Source organism: Gymnogyps californianus, chromosome 21 (assembly GCF_018139145.2).
Source record: "Gymnogyps californianus isolate 813 chromosome 21, ASM1813914v2, whole genome shotgun sequence".
NCBI lineage: Eukaryota > Metazoa > Chordata > Aves > Accipitriformes > Cathartidae > Gymnogyps > Gymnogyps californianus.
In genome coordinates, this window is record NC_059491.1 from 2,650,820 (window position 1) to 2,676,288 (window position 25,469).

Consider the following 25,469-nt stretch of genomic DNA (forward strand, 5'->3'; position numbering starts at 1 on the left):
CTTTGTGTGATCTCTTATTATCCAATGGGCTGCCTTTTTTTTTTTTTTTTTTAAGGGGGAAACAAAGGGCACTTTATCTGTGAACCAGATTTTAAGGTGTATGCCACCTTTGTTTTATTCTGTTGCCTTGCTGGTAGATGTAAAGAAGTAAAGAGCTCTTGTGAGAACTTACAAAATCTAGACAGTAGTTGCCATGTTTCTTAACTGCTAAAAGTACTACACATAAGTTTGTCTAAGAAATTTTCTTAGGTTGCTTGATTCATCATGTTCCCATCATCTTCTGATTTTATTTTTTTTTTCCTCTCATCTTTCTTTAGGTGCTGTTCAAATGCTTTCAACCACCTTCATTGGCTGTATAAAAATGTTTGTTCCATGCTGCTTGTATCAACACAAAACACGCATCTCTTATCCACCCAATTTCATCATGATAATGCTGTTTGTTGGATTAATGAGGTAAATTGTTAAATATTTCCTAGAGATCTATTTGGTTGCTTTGTTGCGTTCTTCTGAACGGAAGCTGTATTTTCATGACTCTCTTCCTTTTCATTCTTGATTGGAAAGTGTTTGAAGTATTCACCTTTCTCCCCCAAAAAATCACAGGATAATTTTATTTTTAGTTCCTATTGCTAAATGCTATGTTTCTTTTTCCAGATGTCAGTTTTTTGGCTAGCTTGGCTTCCCATCACATTTAGCTTCTTTCAGAACACACTTCTCTTCTCTTTCCATTTACTTTCTTCCTGTTCTCTTTTGAGGCTGATGTTTGTTTAGTGTACTAGTATTTATTATGATGTTGCTTTGTTCCTTCACCTTTTCCAGCAATTTGCCTCAAAAGTGATACAGGCTGTTAACATTTATCTTTTAAAAAGTAAATATTTGCTGTGTGCTGGGATAGGATCAGTTTGTGGTCTTGGAGAGAATAAGAATATATTATTTGGTTTCCTCTACACTGCAAAAGTGATAAAGGATAACAGGATTCAAACTAATTCAGAGTAGCTTTATCGTAATAACTGTGCCGCCCTGTTGTTTAATTTCATGGTTTAAAGTATGGTAAATATGTAGCGTACCTAATTTACACTAAAGATGGATAACTGCAAATGATAAAATTTCCTCCGTGAATTACTGTTTATCAGCAGAATTTTACTAACTTTTTCAGCTGAGCATGTTGAAAACTTTAGCTTGGTTAGAGTGCATTAAAAAGTAAACTTTGATGTTTTCTGAAAGTCCACTGTACAACCACAGAAATTGCACAGTTGCCCAAAGGTGCCTTCATTTATGCTAAATAAATAATAATGTTTAAGCCAAAGCAGAAAGAAATAGATCTGACACACTCCACCTCCCATGTGCTGAGGAGTAAAGGTGTGCAGCTGATTAGTTACTGCAGTTCAGTCAAGCTACTATGATTTGATAACTTGATTGCTAGCTACACCTGTCCACATTCTTAGATACTGCAGCTCAAATTTATAAACCTAGAGAAATTATAATGCAATTCTTTTTTTTATGCTAGATGTCTGAGAGTAGCTCGTAAAGCATTATTTTATTTTCTGCTTAATTTCATGTGTTCTTCTACTACAGATTTGCAACAGTAGTCTTGGGTCTTGTCAGCTTGAAAAATGTGGCAGTTTCATTTGCAGAAACTGTTAAAAGCTCTGCACCTATTTTTACTGTTATCATGTCTCGGATGATACTAGGGGAATACACTGGTGAGTACTTCACTGTTGAAATGTGATTTTTGTGTGTGTGTGGTTTTTGTTTTTTTGTTTTTTAAATAATACTGCCACTTAGTTGGCCATGGACAAGGAAATTCCACCGAAATATAACAAATGCAGCTGGAAGAATCGTTCTGTTTGAACACAATAAGTAGAGTATATATAAGTAAAAAAGGATTTATTTTAGTGCAGCTGTGTAAGGGCATTGTTGCTCCGAAGTTATTTTTCTGTCAAGAAGATATTATTGCAGCCTTAAATAACTGAAGTTCCATGTGTTCCTTCTTATAAGGACAGCTTGCTGCTCAGAATTTAAATTTCTTCATGGTTTTCACTCTGTGATTAAAAAAAAAAAAACCAAACCAAAAAACCAAACAACTGGCTTACCACAATATAATTTCTTTGCGATTCCACTTGCAATTGCATGCTATTTGCTTGAAGAGCTTTTGCTTGTCACCAGCTATAAGTCATAGGAGTAATAACGAAGCTGTGTATAGATTGCTTTGTGATGCAAAATGGCAAAAGGCTGAAATAAGCCAGAGGAAGAAGGGTAATTCAATCACAGAGTAAACAGGGAGAGTACAACCTTCTTCTGTCGTTTGGTGAAAAAGATGAAATGAAGACAGTCATCAGTCCATTTTCTTTGTCCAAGGGAGATACTTTTATCAGTGAGTATATGTCCGTATTGTTTTCAAGAGCACCCTGATATTGTCTGAGATCTCACTTTAGAACGTCTGTACTTTAAAATCCAGTCAAAAAAGTTGCTCTTTCTTTTAGCTAAAGAAGTTAAGGTGGAATTTAAACTTTCAAAAAGTATAGTATCTGATACATGCAATTGGAAATACAGTAATTAAACTCAGATTTAAATTTTTCTTTTCATTTGCAGGATTGCTGGTTAATCTCTCTCTAATTCCTGTTATGGGTGGGCTAGCTCTATGTACAGCTACTGAAATCAGTTTCAACATTCTAGGTTTCTCGGCAGCTTTATCTACTAATATCATGGACTGGTAAGGCATAATGATAGTTGCATATGAGGAATAAAGGAATTTTGTTTATTGGTAGATTGAAGAAAATTGTTGCTTGTAGTTGTTTTTGTACACTATATTTAAATGTTGGTATTTAAAATTTATTTTTAACAGAAGATACAGTTTCTCTATCGTATCTACTAGCATTAATGCGATTAAAAAATAGTACAACTCTGTTAGTCTAAAGGAGTTAGACCAAACTCCTTTCTGTAGTTGCATAATGTGTAGAAAACATATCTACCCATCTAAGGGAAACAACTGTCTTTCTCATGGATTGATTTATTTGTCTTAACTAAAATACAGATAAATGGTGGTGTTTTTTTTTTTTTTCCAGTTTGCAAAATGTCTTTTCCAAAAAACTACTCAGTGGAGATAAATATAGATTTTCGTAAGTATTAAAAATATTTCAAGTTTTATTATAGATGGAATTTGGGCTGCATAAGGAAACTGTATATTTATGATTATATTGCAACAAGACTTTTTTTTTCTCAGGCTGTTTAGACAGCTTTAACCTAAATCATTTTATCAGGAAAAGAAAACTCCCCTATGCTCAGATCCCACTGCAGTACGTCAGAGTCTCATAATCGGCTAAAACTCTCAGCATACCCAAAATGAGTCATCTTTTCACAGAAATAAGTCCTTATTCTGCAATCAGAAAACATCCCTTAACATTATTAGGCATGCAGAAACGAACCTCAGAACTCACTCAATGTTTTAAGTATGAAATGTGAGCCAGGAGTAAAATCTTGTGGTAAAATACACCTATAGCTATATGTATGTATTTTACCACAAGATAAAATGCTAGTTTTGGTCTTGAAAACATGTGCCTTTTATCTTCAGTCCATCTCAGCCAACACAAAAAGCAAAACACTATCTTTGCAAGAGATTGCTAAATTTGTTGTCCCCAAAGCTTGGTAGATGGCTTTTAGTACTTTTTGATATCTGTAAATACAGTAATGATGCACCTTCCTTCAGCTCTAAGAAAGAGGAAGCTTTTAATAGTTTTAATCATTGTTTTTTCTCCTTTGTAGAGCACCAGAGCTTCAGTTCTATACAAGTGCTGCTGCAGTGGTTATGCTTATTCCAGCTTGGATATTTTTCATGGTAATTTGAATTCACTAACACAGGTTTATGTTTTCTTTTTGACTTGTGAGCACAATGTGCAACTAAGGTTAATCTTAATTTTTACTTTTCATTCTTCCCATTTTTTTAAAGATCACCCTGAAATGCATTTCATTTTATGTTTGCAAGAGATTGGGGGGGGTAAAAAAGAGAAAATTTTCAAAGAAATAATTTAATATCGACATGAGTTGACAAGTGACCCAGAAAGCCTGAGTTTATCTCAGGATTTTTGAGATCAAATCATAATTTTGTCTAAGAGCATTTAAAGTTTTAGATAAAGACTTGAAAACCAAATCTTAAATATTTGTTGACTTTTTGCTGATATTCACATGGTGTACAGGAATATTAACTCTCTGAAAGCAAAATTGAGCTAAAGTAAGTATAATGTATCAGGTTAAATATGTATCCTTCATATTCTGGCATTTTATTGCCATGCATCAGTGTTCAAAAGAAAATATCTCACAGGCAGGCTGAACACACTGGAAAGTTCAGTCAGATGAGAGCTGTTTGTCTAATATATTCTTTTGGAGGGCAAAATTGGTAGGATCTAAATGTTTTAGGTTTTGTTTTGCTGAAGTTTGAATGTAAAATTATATCTGCTTATAATAATAATGAGTTGGGTGGAAAACCACTTTTAGATTTGCTTATAAACGAAACCCTTAAAGTCTCTTTTTGTTGTTCAGGATGTGCCTGTGATTGGGAAAAGTGGGAAGAGCTTCAGCTACAACCAAGATGTCGTCATACTTCTCTTAATAGATGGAGTCTTGTTCCACCTACAAAGTGTTACAGCCTATGCCTTGATGGGAAAAATTTCTCCTGTGACTTTCAGGTAAAACTGTTTTCACGTCAAGAACGCTATTTTATTTTCTTTTTTTCTTGCTCAGTATTTCTATTTGAGAACTAGGCAGTAAAGGTATTGTGTAAAGAAATAAATAATGTAAACGCATCAATGCATCAAATTAAGAAGAAAACTTTTCACATCCGGATCACCAAAACTTTGTGGTTTGCTCCCTCACTGTGTGAGGAGAGCAGCATTTGACCCATGCTGTTGAGCTTATGGAACAGGCGCTCACATTTACTAGCCAGGAGTATTGTATTCAGGTTTAACAGCCATTCCTTAAAGCTGGTTAATGAGACTGAACAGATTCACCAAAACTCTAGATCCAACATTTAAGTTGCCGTTTGCTTCAGTGATAAGGCAATACCTATATACATCTCGGTGTAGTACAGAATATGAGCAATAAGCTCTCTATTCCTTTTTTCTGAAGCATGACACCAGCATGTGAAGTTGTATTTGTTGAATTATACGTGTTCTCTAAAGACAGCTTCCCCCTACATTGTCAGTTATTGACGGCTTTGTTAGGCTGTTACACAATTCTGATTCAATAATTGGTCGCTTGTATAGCCCAAGGGCCTGTGGGGTAATCTTGGTCCTAAACTCTGAAGGCTTCTGCTGTCTTATACTTTCAGGTGCCCCTGCTACAGTCTTGTGACAATTCGCTGTTACACACATGCTTATTCTGAAGTTGTTAGTCTTCTCTACATAACGGGATGTAAAAGCATATATTCATATTTACATGTATACAAAATTTCTTAACTACTTGCTATGATGTTATTGGTATGATTTAGATATTGATTCTTTTCAGGTTATAAGGCTATATTACCTGAATAGTAGCAGCATACTCACAAATGATAGTTATGTTGCTAGTGTTCTGTTAGCATTTTCTGGATGTCTGTGTTAGCTAGAAATTAACTGCTAACACTGTACTGCATACTTAAAAGCAACGAAAACAGAAACCTGAGGTGAATTATTTGTACTAGCTCTAAAATTAAGATGAGCGTAAAGATATGAGTGCTGATATACAAGCAATTTGGTATTGGTAGTAGCTTCAGGAGGAAAAATGGAATCTGAGTTGGTGTTTAAAAAGCAAGCAAAACAGAGAGGTGCTGCTACATTAAAGCATGTTTGTGTGTGGCATATGAGAAAGCTTTCTTTGGCCTTAATTTTTATATTCCTTTCCAGTGTTGCTAGTACTGTGAAGCATGCGCTGTCAATCTGGCTAAGTATTATTGTGTTTGGTAACAAAATCACAAGCCTCTCAGCCATTGGGACTGTTCTAGTGACAATTGGAGTTCTGCTATATAACAAGGCAAAGCAGCATCAGCAAGAGGCTATACACAGCCTGGCAGTTGCAGCCTCGCAATCCGCACAAAGTACAACTGAAGATACTGAGCCACTAATTTCCAAGGATTTGGAACCATATGATTAATATGGCCATTTATTCTTCCAACCTAGTGTAAAAAAAAAAAATGGAACTCTTCCTGAAAGTGGTTGTTTCTTCAACAGTTCATGCTGATTTGGTTCCTTTGAGTTCATGGCAGGTCAAGCCTGGGACTTGAAGCAGAGAGAAGACAATGGGAAGAATCCAGTAGGCCTTGATTTACTGAGAAACTGATATACCAAACAGAGGACCTAGTGTCATATAACATGGTAAACGTGGGCTTTATTGTCTTTCCTTGACTGCAAATAATGTACAAGCCTATATTAGAGAAAGAACTTAAGTGTCTTGTGGGAAAATGATTCCTTTCTCCCTACCCATCAAAATAATGTGAAAAAATGGACCCATCACTGTATTCTTCTTGCTTGCAGTGGAATGAAATTGGTGCATAACTGAAATTCCTAGTTGTTTGTTACTCTACACTGCCTGTGTCCTCCATCATTTGCGTGCATTGTAGAGCTGGAAGAAGGAACCCTCTCCTCTCCCAACAAATGACTTATCCTGGTATACGTTTAGTTGAAGCAAACTATGGAAATGAGTCCATGCCCCAAAGCAGTGATAAGCAGCTATTTCTGACTGCAAAGCTAGGAATGAAAAGTGATTTTTCTACTAAAACTTAACATGGAAATATTGCATCCTGGTTGTATATTGACAATATTGAAATGCAAGTATACACACGTATACATACACTGTATAAATGGAGTGTTGAATTAAATATGTGCAGTTGCTTAGAGGTAAAAAACACTGAAAAATTTTGGTGATAAAGGAAGCAGGATCTCTATATAAGAAACCATTTTAGTATTTTAATTTCTTGCATTTTATTATGTATTTCTGTTATGAGGAAATAAATAAATTTTTGGTATTATTTCTAAGAGTGCAACAAAATACTGCCTTTTAGAAACTCAGGGTTATAATTCTGACCTATGTGCAAAGTATTTCTATCATTTCTGATTATGTAAAGAATCTTGGAGGTATCTGTGACAGATGGAAGAGAGGTCATTAAAGGGAGGAATAGTAACCATAAACTGAGGGTAATCTTTATTTGTATTGCTCTTAAGAAGTTTTCTTTTTTAAGGAAATTCTGTTTTGTGGTAGATCAAAGATTAAAAGTTAACTTTCCTTTAAAAAAAAAATTCTTAAGTATTAGTCATTAGTTTTGGCAAAAAAGCACATGTAGCTACAAAAACATTTAAATGGACTTTTTGGTAACAAAATTAAATTAACAATTAAAATGAGCTGATTTTTAATAATTGCCACTCTTCTGAAAGATTGTAGCATGGCATTAGAAGCATGGATAAAGTGGTCTTTATGGTAAAAATAATTTCTAATAGGAAGTTACCAGTGGAGTTCCTGCAAAATTTAAGCTCATGCTTACATTTCCACATGTGAGGTATTCGTTAGCTTTAGCGAGGTATTCCTGCAGAGAGCGAAAATGTGTTCCAAGAGAGTCTCTCTGAAGAAGCCTGTCTTCTGTTTAAATAGTGTGCTTGTTTTGTCTTATGCTTACTTCAGGTTACATTCCTGTACATGACTGGTTGCCTGGGGCATATTCCCTGAAGATTTGAGCGGGAGGGAAATGTCAGGTTTTTTCATCCTTGTATATGTGATGTCTGTGTGTGTGTTTCTTTGGACTCCTATCACTTTTTGTAAAAGCTGTGGACTATGGGGTGGAGCTCTGTGGGGTTTTGGTTTGGGGGTTTTTTGTTGGTTTTTTTTTTTTAAGGTAGTTATGCTTTCAAAAATCTCAGTGTATTTGGCAGAAAACGAAGTCTGGTTTGCATCGTATTTCTACTCTTGTTGGAAGACAGAAATGTAAGTGGTTTTCTGGTTGCCTAGCTCCTTTCTCATGTAAACCCCTTCATCAACTGATTGAGCTTCATTTTAAAAGCTAGCAGACTTTTGCCTTTCCTATTGCTGGAAAACTTTTTGTGAACCAAACAGCTGGGAGCATTTTGGAACTTGTAATTTGTAACACATGTCTAAGCATATTAGTGGCTGGTTTAGCCCCACCTGTTCTATGGCAGCACAATAATCCTGTTTTACAAGGGGTTTGTTTTCACAGTGTTGATTTTATGTACTTTTCTATGCAGTCTTCTTGGCCTTTATTATTAAACAAACCAAGCTCTTTACTGTCCACTTGTAAGACCTTTTCTTCCTCCAGTCATAGTAGTAATTCTCCTTTGCGGGTGTTCCTGTTGGGTAAACAAGGACCATTTTGTTCCATGTTAAGAGTTCATTACAGTATTACACCCCAGCTGTCTGCCTTTTCATTGCTTTGTATGCTGGCAGTAGTCCTGCCCGATTTCTTCCGGAAAGTCCTCTCTTGAAACACTCTAGGGTTTCTTTCACTGGCATTTCTGACAGCCACAGCCATGATACTCGTGCACTGATCAAGACAAGCTCTGTGAGCTAGAGCTATATGGATTATTTGTTTTACTTTTGTCAAGTACATTCTTATAGAAACAGCACATCTTCCTTAAAATGTGAATTCCTGAAGTAACACAAGTCCTTGCTGGAGAACACAGACTTGCAAATGTAAGGTGTTACTTGCAGCTGTTAACATGTTTCTAAAATGACATTATTTCCCAGCTAAAAGGATGGATGGGTAATAAAGTAGCTGCGCATAATGATCTTTCTTATCATGTCTTGCACTGTAGCCTCTAGTCATGGTTAAGTAACCTCACCACTTTAATGACAAGTGTGTTAGGTTCTATCTGCATAGTCTCAACTAATTTTCCTTTTTAGGAATTGCCCTTCTCACACTGAATTAATCTGAATTCTCCTTTGTGGTGTATTAGTTCTGTTGCCATTATGTGACTTGTTTAAATGATCGTTGGAATCATGCTTATTCAAATGAATAATAATAAAATTTAACTTCGTTTTTTATATGTAATTATAAGGATGGTCGTGAAGAATGGCACGTGGTGATAGTTTCTCCTTTTCTGCCACTGACGTGTTTGTTGCGGGTTGGTTTTTTTAATTGTTGAATAGGCAGAGCTTGGCCGTTAATTAACCGCCTTCTGCCGGCAGTGAGGCTGACGCACTGCAGGAAACAGACGATTTGACAATTCGTTAGCGATTTTTGTCACGTTCCGCTCTGGCCCACGGGACGGCGGGCTCTCTCAGCTCCCGCGGCTTTCCACGCAGGGCGCCCCGCTGTTCCGTTCATGGCGGCGCCCTTCCGCCACCGCCTTCCGGGCGCTTGCGTCACCCAACGTGCGTGGGGCGTCATCAGCCTGCTCCGGCAGGCGGAAGTGGCGCGTTTGTCCTGCGCTGGTCGTCTCAGTCTCCGGTAGCGGTGGCGGTGAGTGGGCCCGGCTCCCGCGGGGGACGGCGCGGGGTTGGGGGGGGGGGCATCGATGTCGTCTCGGCCGCGGCGCGGGGCTGAACGGGGGCCGGGGAGTGGGCCGAGCCGCCAGCCCGGGCGGAGGTGGGGCCCCAGGTGAAACCGCTCTCTGAGGCGAAAACGGGCGTCGGGGGCCGCGCCGGGTGCGGGCCGCAAGGCTGCCGTATCCTCCCGCGCCCCCACGGCCGCTAGCTCTGGGCAGGCTCCGGACTTGGGGTGTGCTCCTGGACCAGGCTGAGTTGGGTCTGTCCGGTGGGAGCGAGCGGCGGGGTGCGAGGCCGTGGTGGTGCCCGCTGAGAACGGCGGGTCTCGTCAGCCTTTCGGTACCGAAGTTGTACGTGACAGGCTGGTGCGTACGGCCGCCTGCTGCGTCTTCCTCAGTGGTGAAACACCAGACCTTGTTTGCAGACAGCGTTTTCATTTTACTCCAACAGGTCCCTAAGTTCATAGCGGAGACTGTGTGTGCTGTTAGGTTTAAAACGGACTTTTCTGGTTCAGCGTAAGTCAAGTCCCACTTGACTTTACTTGAGGATGGTATATTGTTTGCCTGCATATAAAAAGTCAGTGTAAAATAGACGTAGCTGTGTCGGACTGTGTAGTTTGTGTAGGTTTCATTAATGTTGCGTTCTTTTTCAGAGTTTTTTTTTAACTCAAATGGGTGATGAAAAGGATTCTTGGAAAGTGAAAACTTTAGATGAAATTCTTCAGGAAAAAAAACGAAGGAAGGAGCAAGAAGAGAAGGCAGAGATAAAACGTATGAAAAATGTAAGCTACCCTTTGGTATACAAGCATTTCTAATGAAACCTGAGGAGCTTCAGTGCCTATATCCTCATTTTCTGATGAGAACAAGGCTTCTTGCCCTGTCAGCGGAATTCCTCTGTGCTCTTGTGCATGTTTCGTGTGTGATCTCTAATTCCAAAGTTTGACAAAAATACGATGCTTTGCTAAGATCTCATTGGCCTTACGTTGTATACTGTGCTTTGTTTCATAGTTATTGGTTAGAAAAGGTAAAGAAACTGATGTGATTAACTGGAAGTTGCAGTTCAAGTAACAACCTTTCCAAGATTTTATAGAAGAATGGGTTTAAATTATTGTTCTTGAATAACTTTTGTTACTATTTGTTTTTGTACAACTATGTACAAAATAACATTCTTTTGGGAAAAAACTCACAATAGTTAATGCAATCCTCCTTAATCATTGTTTAATTTTGCCTAATTACATTGAATTTACAGAAGTTCAGCTATAATTGCAATCAAACTGCATTTGGCTGCTTACAGCTATGAAATCTCTGCTTCATACGTTAGTGTACTTTACTGGTGTGACCAGTTGAGGATGGCTTTTGAGCCAGGAATGGAAGAGTTGAGTACCATTTAAATTTTTTCATTTTGTGACATAAGTATTAATTGCATTTTGGTTTTGCCCTTTCTTGTGTTTCTATCACAGTCAGATGATAGGGATTCAAAGCGGGATTCTCTTGAAGAGGGGGAGTTGAGAGATCATCGCATGGAAATAACAATCAGAAATTCACCTTACAGGAGGGAAGACTCTATGGAAGACAGGTAAGAATAAGAGAATAACCTGGTTACCTTAGGAAGAGTTACTGAAATTAACCTTCAGAAGTACTGAGAAGAGGGTTTAAAAATATCTGATGGGGAAAAGTTTAACTTTAGCGTGCAGATGTGCCATCTCCTGTTTGTAGAACATGCCAGGGTATCTTTTTGAAGTACAGATTAAGGCTTAACAGTGTATTGTGTTCCAATTTTGGCCACTACCTAGTAAGAAAATATTTTGCTCAAGATGCAGTTAAAGCAGGGCTGCTGAGTTCTCTTCAGTGCTTACTTCATCCTCAGTTTGCTTGTGTATTAAGAGCGCGCATATAATAGCTTAACTTCTCATCTATGTGACAATGATTTTCCGTAATGTACTGTTAATGCCTTGGTTCAGGGGTATTATGGAAATGAACTTTAATATAAATTAGTAAAATAGGAAAAAATGCATTCTTTTCAAAATGGAGAAAAGAGGAAATAACACACAGTCTGTTTGACAGTACATGTAACGTTCCTGAGTTTATTAATGTGTCTTGTATTTTAGAGGAGAAGAAGATGATTCCTTGGCTATAAAACCACCACAGCAAATGTCACGGAAAGAAAAAACCCATCATAGAAAAGATGAGAAGAGGAAAGAGAAACGTAGACATCGTAGTCATTCAGCAGAAGGTTGTTATTACTACATTTGGATCACATTTCTGGTAGCTTCCCAAGGTGAAGCCGAACAGGCACTATATAGAGAGTAAATAACAATAACTACAAACTAAAGAAAACATGTCAGGTGGATAATACAAAGGAATTTAAACTTGTGTTATTTCTTTGATTATGTTAAATGCCCTCTGGGAATGACAGGGATATATATGTGTTTGAGAGAACAGTAATCACTTTGGGACAGGGACATAGAGTCTACTTTTACTCTTTGAAGTCTGTTAAGCTTCTTTCTGGCTTCACTGAGTGACTGGGCTGAGCTATGATCTTTGCACCTGACTGTAAAGGAAAAAATATCCTTTCTAGAAACATTCATGTTGTATTCCTGTCACTAACAGCCTTTTTCTGTTTTTAATGCAAGTATTCGTGCAAGACCTTTTAATTTTCCAACACCCTTTCAGATCAGGATTTTTCCATTACGAAAATAACAGAGAACATGAAAATAGGTTGCCATAAGTTTCATCCTTTCTAGTTTTCCTTTTTAAAAATAGGACCGCTAAATATTTTGAATAGTAACACTCGAAAATTCATTTTTGTTTGTTTAGGGAAACATGCCAGAGTGAAAGAGAAAGAACGGGAACATGAGCGTAGGAAGAGACATAGAGAAGAGCAGGATAAAGCCCGTCGTGAATGGGAAAGACAGAAACGGAGAGAAATGGCAAGGGAGCATTCCAGGAGGGAGAGGTACATTGATCCCTCCCTCCCCTGTGACAAACCAACAGAGATGAACAGCTTCCTCCTCTAAATCTATCTCTAAGCTTTCATTGTTCTGAAATGACAAAAAAATTCAGAGCAAAAACTTGTAAGGTCTGATGCCAGTGCCATGTTCCTGTGAATGTGCTGTCTAATGAAAATGTGTTGTTGACTTTAATTACCTTTGTAAGTGACTTCTTTACAACAGATATTTCTAGGTGAATTCATTGCCAGTGTTTTACTATAATGAGGGGAAAAAAAAAAGGCGTGAACCAGATTTGCATAGTATCAGGGGATTTATTAACTCAACTTAATTTCTGTTTAAATCCTGATAAGGGTGCAAAAGCCCATGTGTTTTAGAGCTCATGGTCTTTGTCTTTGAAACGCTGTTTTTAAAGGATCAGCTGAAAAGCTACATCTGTTTTTGACTGATATGCAATCAGTGGTATTGTTGCTAATGAAATTGAATGGCCCTGTAGTTTGTTACAGCAAACCAGTTTTCCTTACTTCATAAGCTGAATTTGTAGTGAACTATAACGTAACAAAAAATAATTCTTTTCTAGAGATCGTCTGGAGCAACTTGAGCGAGAACGAGAGAGAAAAATCAGAGAGCAGCAAAAAGAACAAAGGGAGCAAAAAGAACGAGAAAGGCGAGCTGAAGAAAGACGTAAGGAACGGGAAGCCAGAAGAGAAGGTAACTATCTCTATATAAATGTTGTTTGGGCTTACTATCTGCTGACACAATGGTGGAATGGAGGTATAGAAAGCATTTTTTACTTCGGTCAGTGCCAGAATTTAAAAAATTTAAAGCGGGGGGGCCTTTTACGTGGGAGGGGAAAAAAAAAAATCTGTTAAGTTCTACATGGGGAAATAAAACAGTGTCATATGCCTTAAATATCATGGCATATTGATTAGTAGTAAGTCTTTCTTTGCCTCTCTCCGTTAGTCTGGTTTCCTATAGAAACAAGATTTATGTAATTGACATTGTCTCTGTGCGTGCGTGTGTATCCATCATGATCCCAGTCGCTTCTGAACTCTTTGGCTGAGTCTAACCCAATTTGATAGAGACTGAAGTCTCAAAATAAAGTGTTTTAAGGATTTGGGGAAATAAATTGCAACGGGAGGGAGAGAGATCATGTAAGTACTCCAACCATGAAAAAGGCTGTAGTGGGAGTCAAGTGGGGAAGATCTGATAACCGACCAATTTAAATTAACTTCTGCGCATGAACCCCCACTTTGCATAGCATATCAGATACTTGCAATCTAAGTTCAGATCGTTTTTGGTTAAAGGATCTCTGTTTCTCCCAGCTTTCAGAGGTAAAAATTAGAGCCCATTCCTGTGATCAAATGACAAAGATTGTTCAAGAGTAGCAGAAGAAGCCATATTTATTGCTATTCTTTCTAGTTTGACTCATACCGAACAGCTCCTTTTTGTGCTTGGTATTTACACTGGTATTGCTCAATCTGTCTAGCCTTTCATTTTAGTTATTTTTATTGCTCTAAATGTTCTGTCAGCTCCTTCTAAACCTTAGCTGGTTTTATTCTTTTATGTGTCTTCCTGGTCTGTTCACTTCTCTCTCTGGCATTAATGCCTTAGTTTCAGGGTGTTTACTGCGTAGTAAACATACAGGGCATCTTGCTTCTGTTTCACAAGCATGGCAGCACCTTTCTCTAAGTAGTACAAACCCATATTTTATTGTGCATGAGGTAAATCATAGTCCTTTATTCTCCTAGATACAGTTAGTTAGGTTCCACTTCCACTCCTCCCCGTTACCCTTTAGATGGTAAGGAAAAATGAAAAGTATGCAAAGCAGGTGGTTGTGGCAGATAGAAGTATTCTAATTAGGGCAGGGAGATGTAACAATTTCTTCCGGTTTTGTTTTCACTAGTTTCTGCACACCATAGAACAGTGAGGGAAGAATATGGAGACAAAGTAAAAATGAGACCCTGGAGTCGCAGCCCATTACGACAGCAAAGAGACAAGCTTGAGCAAGGAGATAGCAGGAAACCAGGTAGCATTTGCCACTTTATAATGTCTTTGCCTGGGGGCTAGGAGGAGCTGTTCTGGGGTAGTGTTTAATTTTTAGTAGTAAATATATATCCCCGGTACTCTGTTGAAAGTATTGTCCGCTTCAGCCATGGTGGCATAACTCTGGAATATTCATGAATATGTACATATGTACTGTTTTCTAAAGCAATGCTGGTTTTGCAGGCAATTGTGCAAGTGACATATTGAATGAATCTTTCCTTTTTAGCAGTAGGAGTAGTAATTTAAAAAGTTTCAAAGTGAGTTACTTCATTCAATGATGAAAGAAGCGGCTGACTGAATGTTTAAAATTTTGTAGTTTAATTCCCTTGCAGATTAAAAAGGGATTGTTTACGCTAGCTCCAGTTGGATTTGTTGTTAGGAACTAAGCTACCTTAAAAAGTTACCTTACAGGGATCGATATAGTTTAAGCATCACTGATATTGTCATCTTGTAGAAGAAAATAAATGCTTAAGGCAGTATTCTGGTTAGATGGTGAATTTTGTTTTCTAAGCCAGAAAATGGTCCTTCCCATGCCTAGAAGGTCCTAACTGCGAGTAGAGAACTTGCACAACTGACATAAGTGTCTTTGGTTAAAGAAGAAAAGCTCTGTGTCTGCCTTGTTAATGTGTGTAGCTGTAAAAATAAGTGTAACTATTTCAAGTAAGCTGATTGCAGAACCTAATCAGCTGAAATTCCAGGTGGAGGCAGGCAGTAAGTCCTCTGAAGCTACTGTCTAATCGGTCAACAGTTATTTGCATGTGCTATTTCATGGTGGTCCAGAGGGACTGCATTAGAATAGTAAGCACTGACAGTAAGTGCTGTATGTACACACAGTAGTGAGACTGTTGGGGTGATACTCGTTACCATGTTCCTTTTTTTTTTTCCTTTTTTTTTTTTTTTTTTTAATTACACTTAGAGGGGCTTAGGCATATATCATGTTTAAAAAACAAAAGGTTAATAGTTCACGTTTTTGGCTGTTGATCCTGCACCACTGCAATTCAGAAAAGCTGTTTGTCTTTTGAGCAGAGTGTGAAATTTTTTTTAGTGCTCTGTATTTCCAATACAGAATGTTCAGCACCAATTTAATGACCAGAGAAAGTAAAGCAGTTATCTGAGTATTCAGTCTTATAAGTAGAAGTGATACTCAGTCAGCACCCTGTTTTTAATTTGTATGGTCTCAACAGTAAAAGAAGAGAAACCAGAAGAGAGAGATCCTCTTTCAGACTTGCAAGACATCAGTGACAGTGAGAGAAAAACCAGCTCAGCAGAGTCTTCATCAGGTGATTAAATGCAGTTTAGTAGATGTAATTAATTTTACAGTTGTCTGTTGAGGAAACACTGTTGTTAGAGCATGTGCCTACTTAATTATGTGTTTGATTATTCCTGAACAGAATCTGGATCAGGCTCAGAAGAAGAGGAGGAAGAGTCTAGCAGTGAAGGTTCTGAGGAAGAGGGAGAGGAAGAGGAGGAGGAGGAGGAGACGGGAAGCAATTCTGAGGAAGTGTCTGAGCAGTCAGCTGGTGAGTAACATAAAGCAGGTCCTAGGAGGGTGTGTTATGATTTTCTTTGCTTCTCATTCTGTATTGTTTTATTTGAACATTTTCCTTTTCTCTTAGTCTAGGATAGGCTGAGACCTCACAGGTCAAGATAACTAAAAAGAAAAAAAACAAGTACAAGTCATATTCTATCCTTTTATATAGAGGTAATACCAATTATTCGTCTAAGAAGCCAGATTAGAAAACTGAAAGCCGTTTTTGTCGTCTTAAATGGTGTAAGGCTAACAATTTAAGTCATTTTGTAACAACAAATATTCTGTAGAGAACAATTCTGCAGTTATTTGGGGGGTGGTGAAATACAAATGTCTCTGTCATTTTGAATTATTTTCAGTTGCAAAGTTCAGATTTTTTTTTTCATGCCAGTACAACTAAATGAACATAATAAAAAAAGGTTTAGTAAAAAAGTCTACTTACAGCCGTTCTTGTAATTAATTAGTAAAGAAAAGGCACAAAAGCATGCTCTGATGGCTGGGTTTTTTTCTTTAAAGTCAATTACAGTTAATAAGCAAATATTCATAAGTTTCCTGACTTAATTTATTCACCTGCCCCCATCCCCGAATTCCCAGGTAATTGGTAAGAATTGTATTCCCTGTTGGAAGCTGAAAGGTGCAGTTCTGTTGAGTTAGGGGAAGCATTTGCTTTCCAAGTGAAACAGAAATACGAGGTCACTAACTAGATAGTGAAGAAGGTGAAGAAGGCCTGGTGCGTTAGAAAAGCATTTCAACAGTGATCGGCCTTACAAGGAACTACAGAAGTGTTGAGTTTATTCAGTTGAACTTGATTCTGTTTTGCAGAAGAGGTGAGCGAAGAAGAAATGAGTGAAGAGGAGGAACGGGAGAATGGAAACCACATCCCAGTTGGTACAATGCAAATACTGAATATTTAAAGAAGCGTTTGGCTCAATTTTTGCAGCCAAATAAATCTATTTCTACAAATATTTAAAAATATTTGAGAAGTATTTCTTGTTGCAGTTTTGCCATAATTCTAAAGCATCGTATAGTTGGCATTTTGGGGCCATTCTTGTATCAGAATCAGAAATTCCTTGAAATCTGTTCCAGGGTCTATGTTTAGAGGAAATCAGATCCTAGTCTAATGAGCTAATGTTTCCTTCTTTTTCATTTTGGGTCTCTTGTCCTGTCCTCTCATCAAAAAAGCTTTGCAATCAGAATGAGATATACGGGGTCAGTTTTCTCTTTCATTCCGTTAGTGTAAAGAATTATTTTAATGTTGGAAATTGTATGTACATGACTGTAAACGAGTTCTTGAAAGCATCATCTCTGCAAAGAGGAGAAATGAGGCTTCTCGTTGATCTTTATTGTTACAGTAACTTAAGTTGCGTAAGTTGCACACCTATCTTGTGTAGTGATCAGTGTTTCACTACCCTTATTTGTCTAAAGCTGAACTTAATTGTTCCAAATGGCTCCCTCTTTCCACAACTGATTCTGACTTTTAAAGTTACAGAGTCGAGGTTTGACCGAGATTCAGCAGGAAGCGAAGTAGAAGAGGAGGAAGTAGGGGAGGGTACCCCTCATTCCAATGCAATGACAGAAGGAGACTATATTCCTGACTCACCAGCTTCCTCCCCCATTGAACTGAAACAAGAGCTTCCGAAGTATCTTCCTGCGCTTCAGGTAGAGGATCACTTAAAGGATGCTTGAGAATATCATAGGCAAATGGATTTCCCTAGCTGCTTTGTTAACATCATAAACACGTATTTGTGCATGAGAGAGTTTATGGACAGAATATGCCTTGCTGACTCAACATCACAAAATGCGCATTTCTGTGTGAAGTAGCGCTGTCTTTTTTTGACAAGGAAGAAATGTGCGTGGAGCAAAAACGAGATTACTCTTTTAGATATAGATAAGAATGTAATAATACATTTCATATTCTGATATCTTGGTGTTGCTATCTGAAAATAGATGCTTGTGAGAGAAGAGTTCTGTTAACGTGAATAGGAACTGATGGGTGGTTATTCTTTTTGTAGCCAACAGCAAAGTGTAGAAATACGAAGAGAAAGCATATTTTTATTAATTGAACTATGTGAAAGGTATCAGTCTAAGGTGCTGAGTTGCTGCCTTTGCCATTGTGGCAGAAATTTCAGTTTATTCTGTGCAAAAGTGAATGAGTGAAGAGTTAATGAAATAATTTAGTTAATCTACTAATACACAGACTCTGTCCAGGATTCCTTTAGAGATCCAAGTAAAAATAAACCCCAAAGATACCTTTCTCACATGGCGTAGCCATATTGCTGAATTCTCTTGGTAAATTTTAACTATTCCTGTGAAGTTGCTGAAGTTTACTGTATGTCTTCTTAAAAAAACCAAGCAAAACCCTCCCCCGGATGCTGGAGGAGTAAATGTTGTCCGTCTGTCTGTGTTTTCAGGGATGCCGTAGCGTGGAGGAATTTCAGTGTTTGAACAGGATTGAAGAAGGAACATACGGTGTAGTGTACAGAGCAAAAGACAAGAAGACTGGTTAGTATAAGTGGTCTCCAGTTATTATCTTCATGGTATTTAGGGCTGCAGTTGTATGCAAATTATGGTTCTGCATTTTTCATTGATGAACAAAATCTGTCTAAAATACTTTCTTCTTTATCAAGAATAATCTATGCTTTTTAATAGGATGTGGACTTTGACATAAGGGCTTCTCTTGCAGCTTTTTGAGTTCAGAAGTGATCTCTGCATTGGCCATGACAGTGTAGAACAATTAACACGATTTCAGTTTCTGGCTCGAAAGGCAGTTATTTCTGGCTTGAGATCTGCTGTAGATAGTTACCAGGTTGGAAGCTTTCAAGATTTCGTATAAGCATTCCACCAGGCGTCACTGCAACTGCAGTGACCGACTAGAGAATTCATAAAAGCAGCGGTTGGTGTGCAGTAAGTATATACTGCAGTATTTTATTGTAGAAAGAAATTTCACTCCTTTCGGTTTTAAAGCTCCCTCTCAAAAAACGACTTCTTGTGTATACAAGTGGATTTATATTTTTAAAACTCCGCCTCTTTGCTTATCTGGTTTGTAATGGCAAGCGTCTTGAAGAAATTATTGCATTTCCTATGAATGGTGCAAGAGCCAACCATCAGGTCATTTATATGTTCCTCTTCCATGGTGATTCCTCAAGTGAAAGAAATATTTGCTTTGATAGTTTAACAAAAAATGGTGATATTAGTGCAGCACTTCTTTTTTTTTCCTGGAAAAAGATAATGCACAGCAAGATACGATCTGCTCTTTTGGCTCTGACCTCGGTTTCCCTGTAGCGTTGCTGTCACTAGTGATATATTACTTTCTAGCAAGCTGATCATTTTCAGGGGGACCTGTAGCACAGTAAATTAAATATCTGCAGTTTTAAATAAGAGTTGGCAGATGGCGAAGAGAGCTTGTGAAAAGAACGATGTTCCAAAGCAGACCTAGACAGAAATTAGGGTTATTCTCAGGTTCCAACTGACAAGCTGTGATTTTGGTGACAGGTTTAAATTCTGGATGCGTTGGTTCCTCTGTTTATTTTAGAACAATGTGACCATTTGGTCTGCTTTGGGGAGTGGAAGTATACAGCTGGCATTGTGGTTTCTCTGAGTTCACTTGTTTACTGGACAACTACCATGAGCTCGTTTTTCTTTTCCTTCTCTGTCTTGAGGCCCACTCTGAGACTGACATAACCATTATTCTCCACAGTATCATGCAAAAACCAGATGTATTTAAATAATTCACTTCAGTAATGTTTTGGGTAGCACCTTGATTTCAAGTTGGGACTTTAAGCAGAGGTAAACTGCATTTGAGGCATTTCAACTACGGTGAGGAGTTTAAATACGCTTTTTCTTTAGTTTCTTTCCAGGTGAGTTATACTGGAATATACTAAAATCCATGATGCAGCTTTTGGATTGTTGTTTTGGATTTTATTCTTTAAACTTGGCAATCTTTGGCGTTTTTTGTTTTTACTTTGCTAATGTGAGATTGACTCTGCTTCTTCGTTCAACATAATGTCTTGCGTAACAGTTTTCATTCAAATAAATTAAATTAGTGACAGAACACTGGGGGACCTCTTAACATGTATTTTATTAGCTATGTGATGGGAAATTTGCAGTTACTAATTCTATTTTCTTTGCAGATGAAATTGTGGCTCTGAAGCGACTGAAAATGGAAAAGGAAAAGGAAGGCTTTCCCATTACTTCTCTGAGAGAAATAAATACTATTCTGAAAGCACAACATCTAAATATTGTCACTGTCAGAGTAAGGCCACAATCTTCTATTTCAAAAGTATTTTTGTTCTTGAAATATTGCCTTTTGGCTTTTAAAATGCTTTTTTAAAATGCTAGCATTCGTAGCAGAGCTTGTTTCTGTAAACAGTTGTATACTACCCATAAAACTATATAGACATTACTTGTCTCTACCTAATCTGATGTTTTGCAAAAATGAGCTGGGTTGTTTTTTTCCATAGAAAAATACATTTTCTGTGGATTTTACCAGTGGCAGGCTCCATTTATCCTCTTGCCAGTGAATTTCTAAAGTTCATTTTTGCATGCTTTTTAAATACTGTGTGCTTGTTTTGATCATTTGTTTCTGTGTTTTAGGAAATTGTTGTAGGTAGTAATATGGATAAAATCTATATTGTAATGAACTATGTAGAACATGATCTCAAGAGTCTGATGGAAACAATGAAGCAACCATTTCTGCCAGGTACTATTTGCTATAGTCTCCTATAATTCTCAGAACTGGAAAACTGGCCAGCACAAACCTCAGTGTCTTTGGGCTGTACTGACATCAGAGAACTAGCTTTGTACGGTGACGTGTATTGCCTTGGAATGTCCTATGAGTGTTCTTTGGAACAGAGACTTCATTGCTTTTTCTCTGGTCTGATTTTACTGATACAAGTTAAGATAGGATGGTAGGCTGGGAGCGCTGATATTCATAGTGATATTTGGCTGATGAATCCAGTTTGCGTGCTTAGGGTGGAGGTTCAGATGTGAAATTGAGGGAGTTTCCCCTGTGCTAAACTGGCAAAGAACACTGGGTTTTCATTTTGGCCACTTCCTTTGTTTTTGAGAGGCATTAATTTCTGAGCATTATTTGGATGCATTCCAGCTACGCAAATTCATTTTGCTTTATTGGCAGCTCTGTGGGTTTAACTGCTCTTGTTCTGTGACATTTTTATGGTGCAGGCTATACTGTGCTTTTATCCCTTTCTTCCCCCTGCCCCTTTCCCTGTTCTCCAAACGAAAAAAAGAGAGAGATTTATTCTCTTAAATGCAGTTGGCTTCTTTTTATCATTTCAGGTGAAGTGAAAACCTTGATGATTCAGTTACTGCGAGGAGTCAAGCATCTTCACGACAACTGGATACTTCACCGAGACTTGAAAACTTCCAACCTGTTGCTCAGTCATTCAGGCATTTTAAAAGTAAGAATCACATGAAATATACCACACTTATGAAAAAGTTCGTATTGCAGAATTATACTGCGTTATAGCTATGTCAAGAGCTGGATAGAATGTTTTGCATTAATCTTTAAGAGGTATGAGGTGTGGCTTGTAAAACATACAGTTCCGAAAGAGTGAACTTTACTATTAAAGTAAAAAGACTGCCTTGCTGCAACTGTAAGATTTGTGCTAGGATGTGACAAATAAGCATGGCCTAGTGAATACTGAATTCTTTATAGTGTGATTAGAAGTCTGAACAGTGTTCTCGTGCTGGTGATGCAGCATACTATATGTGTGACAGCGTCGTTTACTTTTTCTATATCGGCATCATAGTGTTTGAACTGGGGTTGCTCTTTCAACGTGAGAGACTGTGAGGCTTAATAAAGAATATACATCTCTGTAGTAGTGCTGAACTGTACAGTTACTGGTGGAGATGGAGATTCTCTTTACAAAGAAAAAGGCTTTAAAAAAAGTTGCACGCTTCAAAAATCCATCTAACCTTTCACTGACTTCTTACAAAACTCTTAAGAGAAAAGCAGTACTAATAAGATCAGGACATAATATTTCAATTTTTACTTCTAAATTTTAGATGCCAATTATTTACATCTTATTTACATTACAATTATTTACAACATTAGATTGCCATTATTTACATCTTACAGCTGTTACTGTTGTTAAGCCTTTCCCTTTCTCAGGAAAACTGGACTGTGAATTTTTTTTCTTGCTTGCAAAGTTGAAGTCAGCATCTATTGTTGTTGTTTGGTTTTGTTTTCCCCGTGCCATAAAAGCTTTCTGTCCAGGTGATCAATAACAGGAACTCTTACTTGGCCTCAGGAAGGGAAAAATGTTTTTTCCCTTCAGTGGAAAAAGACAAGGCAGGCACATGAGAAACAGCGTATTCTGCGTGGCTATTTTTGAAGCCTGGAAGCCATGCAATAGCCAACACGGCCAACGCATATTGGCACTGATAGTAGACAGTATGGTCAATGTTGGAAATGTTGCTGATTACCAGTTTTCTTTTAGGTTGGAGATTTTGGACTAGCCCGAGAATATGGATCTCCACTGAAGCCTTACACGCCAGTGGTTGTGACGCTTTGGTACAGGGCTCCAGAGTTGTTGCTTGGAGCTAAGGTATGTTTCTCCTTCTTCCTCTGGCTGCTAGAGGAGTAACTCTTCAGACTAACTGTATTTTATAATTTAAGAACAAAGTATGAGTATGCTTGATTCTGTATATTGATTTAGAGGTGGAAATTCTGAATCTTCAGTATTATTCTTCCTAATAACACAGCTAAAAAGGTTCCATCTTCCACAGACAGAAGGTGGGTGGGTGACAGAGGGAGTTTTTCTCCTTTAGAATGCTGATGCGGTAGTGCTGCTGGACTTCTCGCAGATTGGTGCAAACTGTCGCTGTCATCTTAGGCAGCTGGATTTCCCCCCCCCCCCCAACCTTAGTCTAAAATTTGTGACACCTGAGAGCAGAACAAGGTACTGGCAACATTCTGGCAATGCTCCCTACTGATTACCTCTTTCATAACTGAAATCTGGATGAAATCAGTAGGGTTCTGTAAGGCTTCAGTGACAAGAACCATGCCAGAAAAAAAATACTGCACTACCACCAAAAAAAAAGGGTGTAAAAGAAGCCCTATGCTATCTTTCAAAGATGTTTTTGTAATAGGAGAAATGGCTACATTTAAGAGAAGAGGTGTACCATGGAGATGAGGTTTTGTGCCAGTAACCTGAGATTGCTGTTGTGGCAAAATATGGGCTAAGGATCTCTGTGAAAGAGAGTGCAAGTTAGAATGCTTTGCTAGTTGTGATGCTCTTGTTTGTGAGTGAAAAAGAAAGGCAGCGTTGTGGAGACTTTCACGTTTCATCCTGAAGTATTTCTGTATATGGGTATTACTCATAATTCACAGTAATTTTAACTTCTAAATAAATACAGTTGAGACCTGTGCCTTGGGTATTGGAATGATTGTATGTGTTCTGTTCAGAGTGGTAGAATCCTTAAAAAAAAACCCCACCAAACCCCGAATCAAACCCCAAACCAAAACAACAGCCCCACCCCCAACAACTCAGTGAAAGTATCTTACTGCTTTTACAAGGTATAATATATTCCTTCTTTTCAGGAATATTCAACGGCGATAGACATGTGGTCGGTAGGGTGTATATTTGGAGAGCTGTTAACGCAGAAACCGCTGTTTCCAGGGAAGTCAGAAATTGACCAGATTAACAAAGTTTTTAAGGTAACGTTTTTAACACCTTTGGATTCTCACTGACTGGTTTTAGAGACAGGTACATTACAGTAGTAAGAAATTAAAAGTGCTTGCTGCTCTTTGACAGAGATTCAGCCTTAATAAAAGGCTCATTACTCTGATTCTTGTTTTACAATACTTACGGTAGGCTAAGACCACGATTTGTGTTTTGTCTGTTTTCTCTGGATACTTACCAACTCCTATAGCTACATAATGAATAAGTAGAAGGGTTGCACTCTAGAATGAGTTTATTAAGGAGATATTTTAATTTACAGGATCTGGGTACTCCAAGCGAAAAAATCTGGCCTGGTTACAATGAGCTGCCAGCAGTAAAGAAGATGACATTCACAGAATATCCCTATAACAATCTACGCAAGAGATTTGGAGCACTTCTCTCTGATCAGGGGTTTGATCTGATGAACAAGTAAGTGCTAGCTGCTAGGGTATCCTTGGGAAAATGTGTTCACATGCTATGATAGTGGTGGAAAATGACTTGTAGTGAAGCATGGTATTTCAGTGCATTTAACCTTGTCAAAACATGCTGATGCATTTGAAGTTTGTCTGTGACATTCCTTGCAACGCTATTCCTCTCTCTCACAACAGCTTTATTCAGTGTACCATGCTCTTAACACCTGCTGTTAAACCTCAGTCCAAGATTATTCTTGCACACCTATATCCTAGAAGAACAGAAAAACGTTTTAGTAGTAGTTTTAGCTCATTCACGTCATGTTTAATTATGTGGTGTCAGCTATCATGCAGTCTGCTGGTGGATCTTGTTAAAATAATTAAATTTCAATTGAAAAAAGGGAAAAAAGCAGTACATTCTAGAGATCATATTAAAGAACTAGGAAAATAGCAATCTTTGGGTTTTTCCTAGATTTTCAAAGTTTGAGAGTTCTGTCACATCTGATATTCTGGCAGTCCTTTTAACTAACTCTATTGGTGCATTCTGATTGCATTCCAATTCATTTTTCTTTAAAAGGTTGACAATGGCTTGAGAGATTTTTGTTCCCCTCCCTCCCCTAATATTCCCTTTAAATTTCCTTACATGAAGTAGTGGAAATGATTGAGTTTCAGATCTTACTTAGAACTTGCCTCTATTAAAAGAAATTAAAATTTAAAAAATTACTTTAAAAAAGAGGGGATTTTCAGTCTTTCCAATTTTTAAGAATTATGCTGCTCCAGGTTTTTGAATGAGTTGTGAATAATTTATTGGAAGTTGTTAGATAACCTTTCAGAAGGTCCAAGCACAACTTGTCTTAATAAAGACAGATATCACATCAGTGTCATCTACTTCTTAATTGCTTTGGTTATGACAGGGCTATGTCTTCATTATTTTGGGTAAGAATGACAATACTATAGTGTTCCTGTGGGTCTGGAACTTGCAGAAACATGAGTAAGTGTACATAAAGTGTCAGTGGACCTCATTACATGTACAAATCTTGGATATAGAAGCATTTACATAGTCGGGGCCAAATACCGTTTGGTAGGATGAATAGTACCGTAAAACATGTTTCTATATTGCGAAAGGTTTAAAATAATCAACCGTAGGCTGTACAGTTAAGTTACACTATATTACAATATTTTGTGGTGCATCAATATAATCTCAGCTGTCTTCTCTAAAAAGCAAAGCAGCATTGTAAAGTATTTTAATTGAACCATCCTGGATCCCTTTTGAGCTATAGCTGACTACCGACAGGTTCTGAGGTGTCTAACGATTTATACCTCTGTAAACAGATCCCTACAAAAGCTACCTGTGATCTGTAGTTCCACCTGCCGTTCCATTAATTATAGGTTTGTGT

At 37.9% G+C, this 25,469-nt stretch overlaps 3 protein-coding genes across 12 annotated transcripts in view; 2 read left to right on the forward strand and 1 right to left on the reverse strand.

Moving 5' to 3' along the window:
* SLC35E2B (solute carrier family 35 member E2B) overlaps positions 1 to 10,134 on the forward strand; it is a 17,170-nt gene extending 7,036 nt beyond the window's left edge. For 3 of the 4 annotated variants that reach the window (XM_050909354.1, XM_050909353.1, XM_050909352.1), the window contains 7 exons: positions 318 to 453; positions 1,573 to 1,700; positions 2,590 to 2,710; positions 3,063 to 3,116; positions 3,760 to 3,832; positions 4,534 to 4,679; positions 5,874 to 8,263. In XM_050909354.1, coding sequence (XP_050765311.1) covers positions 318 to 453; positions 1,573 to 1,700; positions 2,590 to 2,710; positions 3,063 to 3,116; positions 3,760 to 3,832; positions 4,534 to 4,679; positions 5,874 to 6,120 — 905 coding nt within the window. In that variant the 3' untranslated portion in view covers positions 6,121 to 8,263. Of the gene's footprint in view, positions 1 to 317; positions 454 to 1,572; positions 1,701 to 2,589; positions 2,711 to 3,062; positions 3,117 to 3,759; positions 3,833 to 4,533; positions 4,680 to 5,873; positions 8,264 to 10,111 lie in introns of those variants that run through there. The other variant, XM_050909355.1, reaches the window with a different exon arrangement.
* LOC127024712 (cyclin-dependent kinase 11B) overlaps positions 10,124 to 25,469 on the forward strand; it is a 16,903-nt gene continuing 1,557 nt past the window's right edge. The window contains exons 1-17 of one of the 7 annotated variants that reach the window (XM_050909347.1): positions 10,124 to 10,240; positions 10,919 to 11,034; positions 11,567 to 11,694; positions 12,276 to 12,414; positions 12,987 to 13,117; positions 14,313 to 14,435; positions 15,637 to 15,732; positions 15,844 to 15,972; positions 16,803 to 16,868; positions 17,464 to 17,639; positions 18,392 to 18,482; positions 20,111 to 20,232; positions 20,574 to 20,679; positions 21,276 to 21,397; positions 22,439 to 22,546; positions 23,542 to 23,658; positions 23,943 to 24,091. In XM_050909347.1, coding sequence (XP_050765304.1) covers positions 10,130 to 10,240; positions 10,919 to 11,034; positions 11,567 to 11,694; positions 12,276 to 12,414; positions 12,987 to 13,117; positions 14,313 to 14,435; positions 15,637 to 15,732; positions 15,844 to 15,972; positions 16,803 to 16,868; positions 17,464 to 17,639; positions 18,392 to 18,482; positions 20,111 to 20,232; positions 20,574 to 20,679; positions 21,276 to 21,397; positions 22,439 to 22,546; positions 23,542 to 23,658; positions 23,943 to 24,091 — 2,030 coding nt within the window. In that variant the 5' untranslated portion in view covers positions 10,124 to 10,129. Of the gene's footprint in view, positions 10,241 to 10,918; positions 11,035 to 11,566; positions 11,695 to 12,275; positions 12,415 to 12,986; positions 13,118 to 14,312; positions 14,439 to 15,636; positions 15,733 to 15,843; positions 15,973 to 16,802; positions 16,869 to 17,463; positions 17,640 to 18,391; positions 18,483 to 20,110; positions 20,233 to 20,573; positions 20,680 to 21,275; positions 21,398 to 22,438; positions 22,547 to 23,541; positions 23,659 to 23,942; positions 24,092 to 25,469 lie in introns of all 7 variants that reach the window. The other 6 variants (XM_050909348.1, XM_050909345.1, XM_050909346.1 and 3 more) reach the window with 6 other exon arrangements.
* The window catches only part of MMP23B (matrix metallopeptidase 23B), a 25,594-nt gene continuing 24,137 nt past the window's right edge, over positions 24,013 to 25,469 (reverse strand). The window contains exon 8 of the transcript XR_007767591.1: positions 24,013 to 24,344. The gene's annotated coding sequence lies outside the window, so the exon portion shown is untranslated. The remainder of the gene's footprint in view (positions 24,345 to 25,469) is intronic.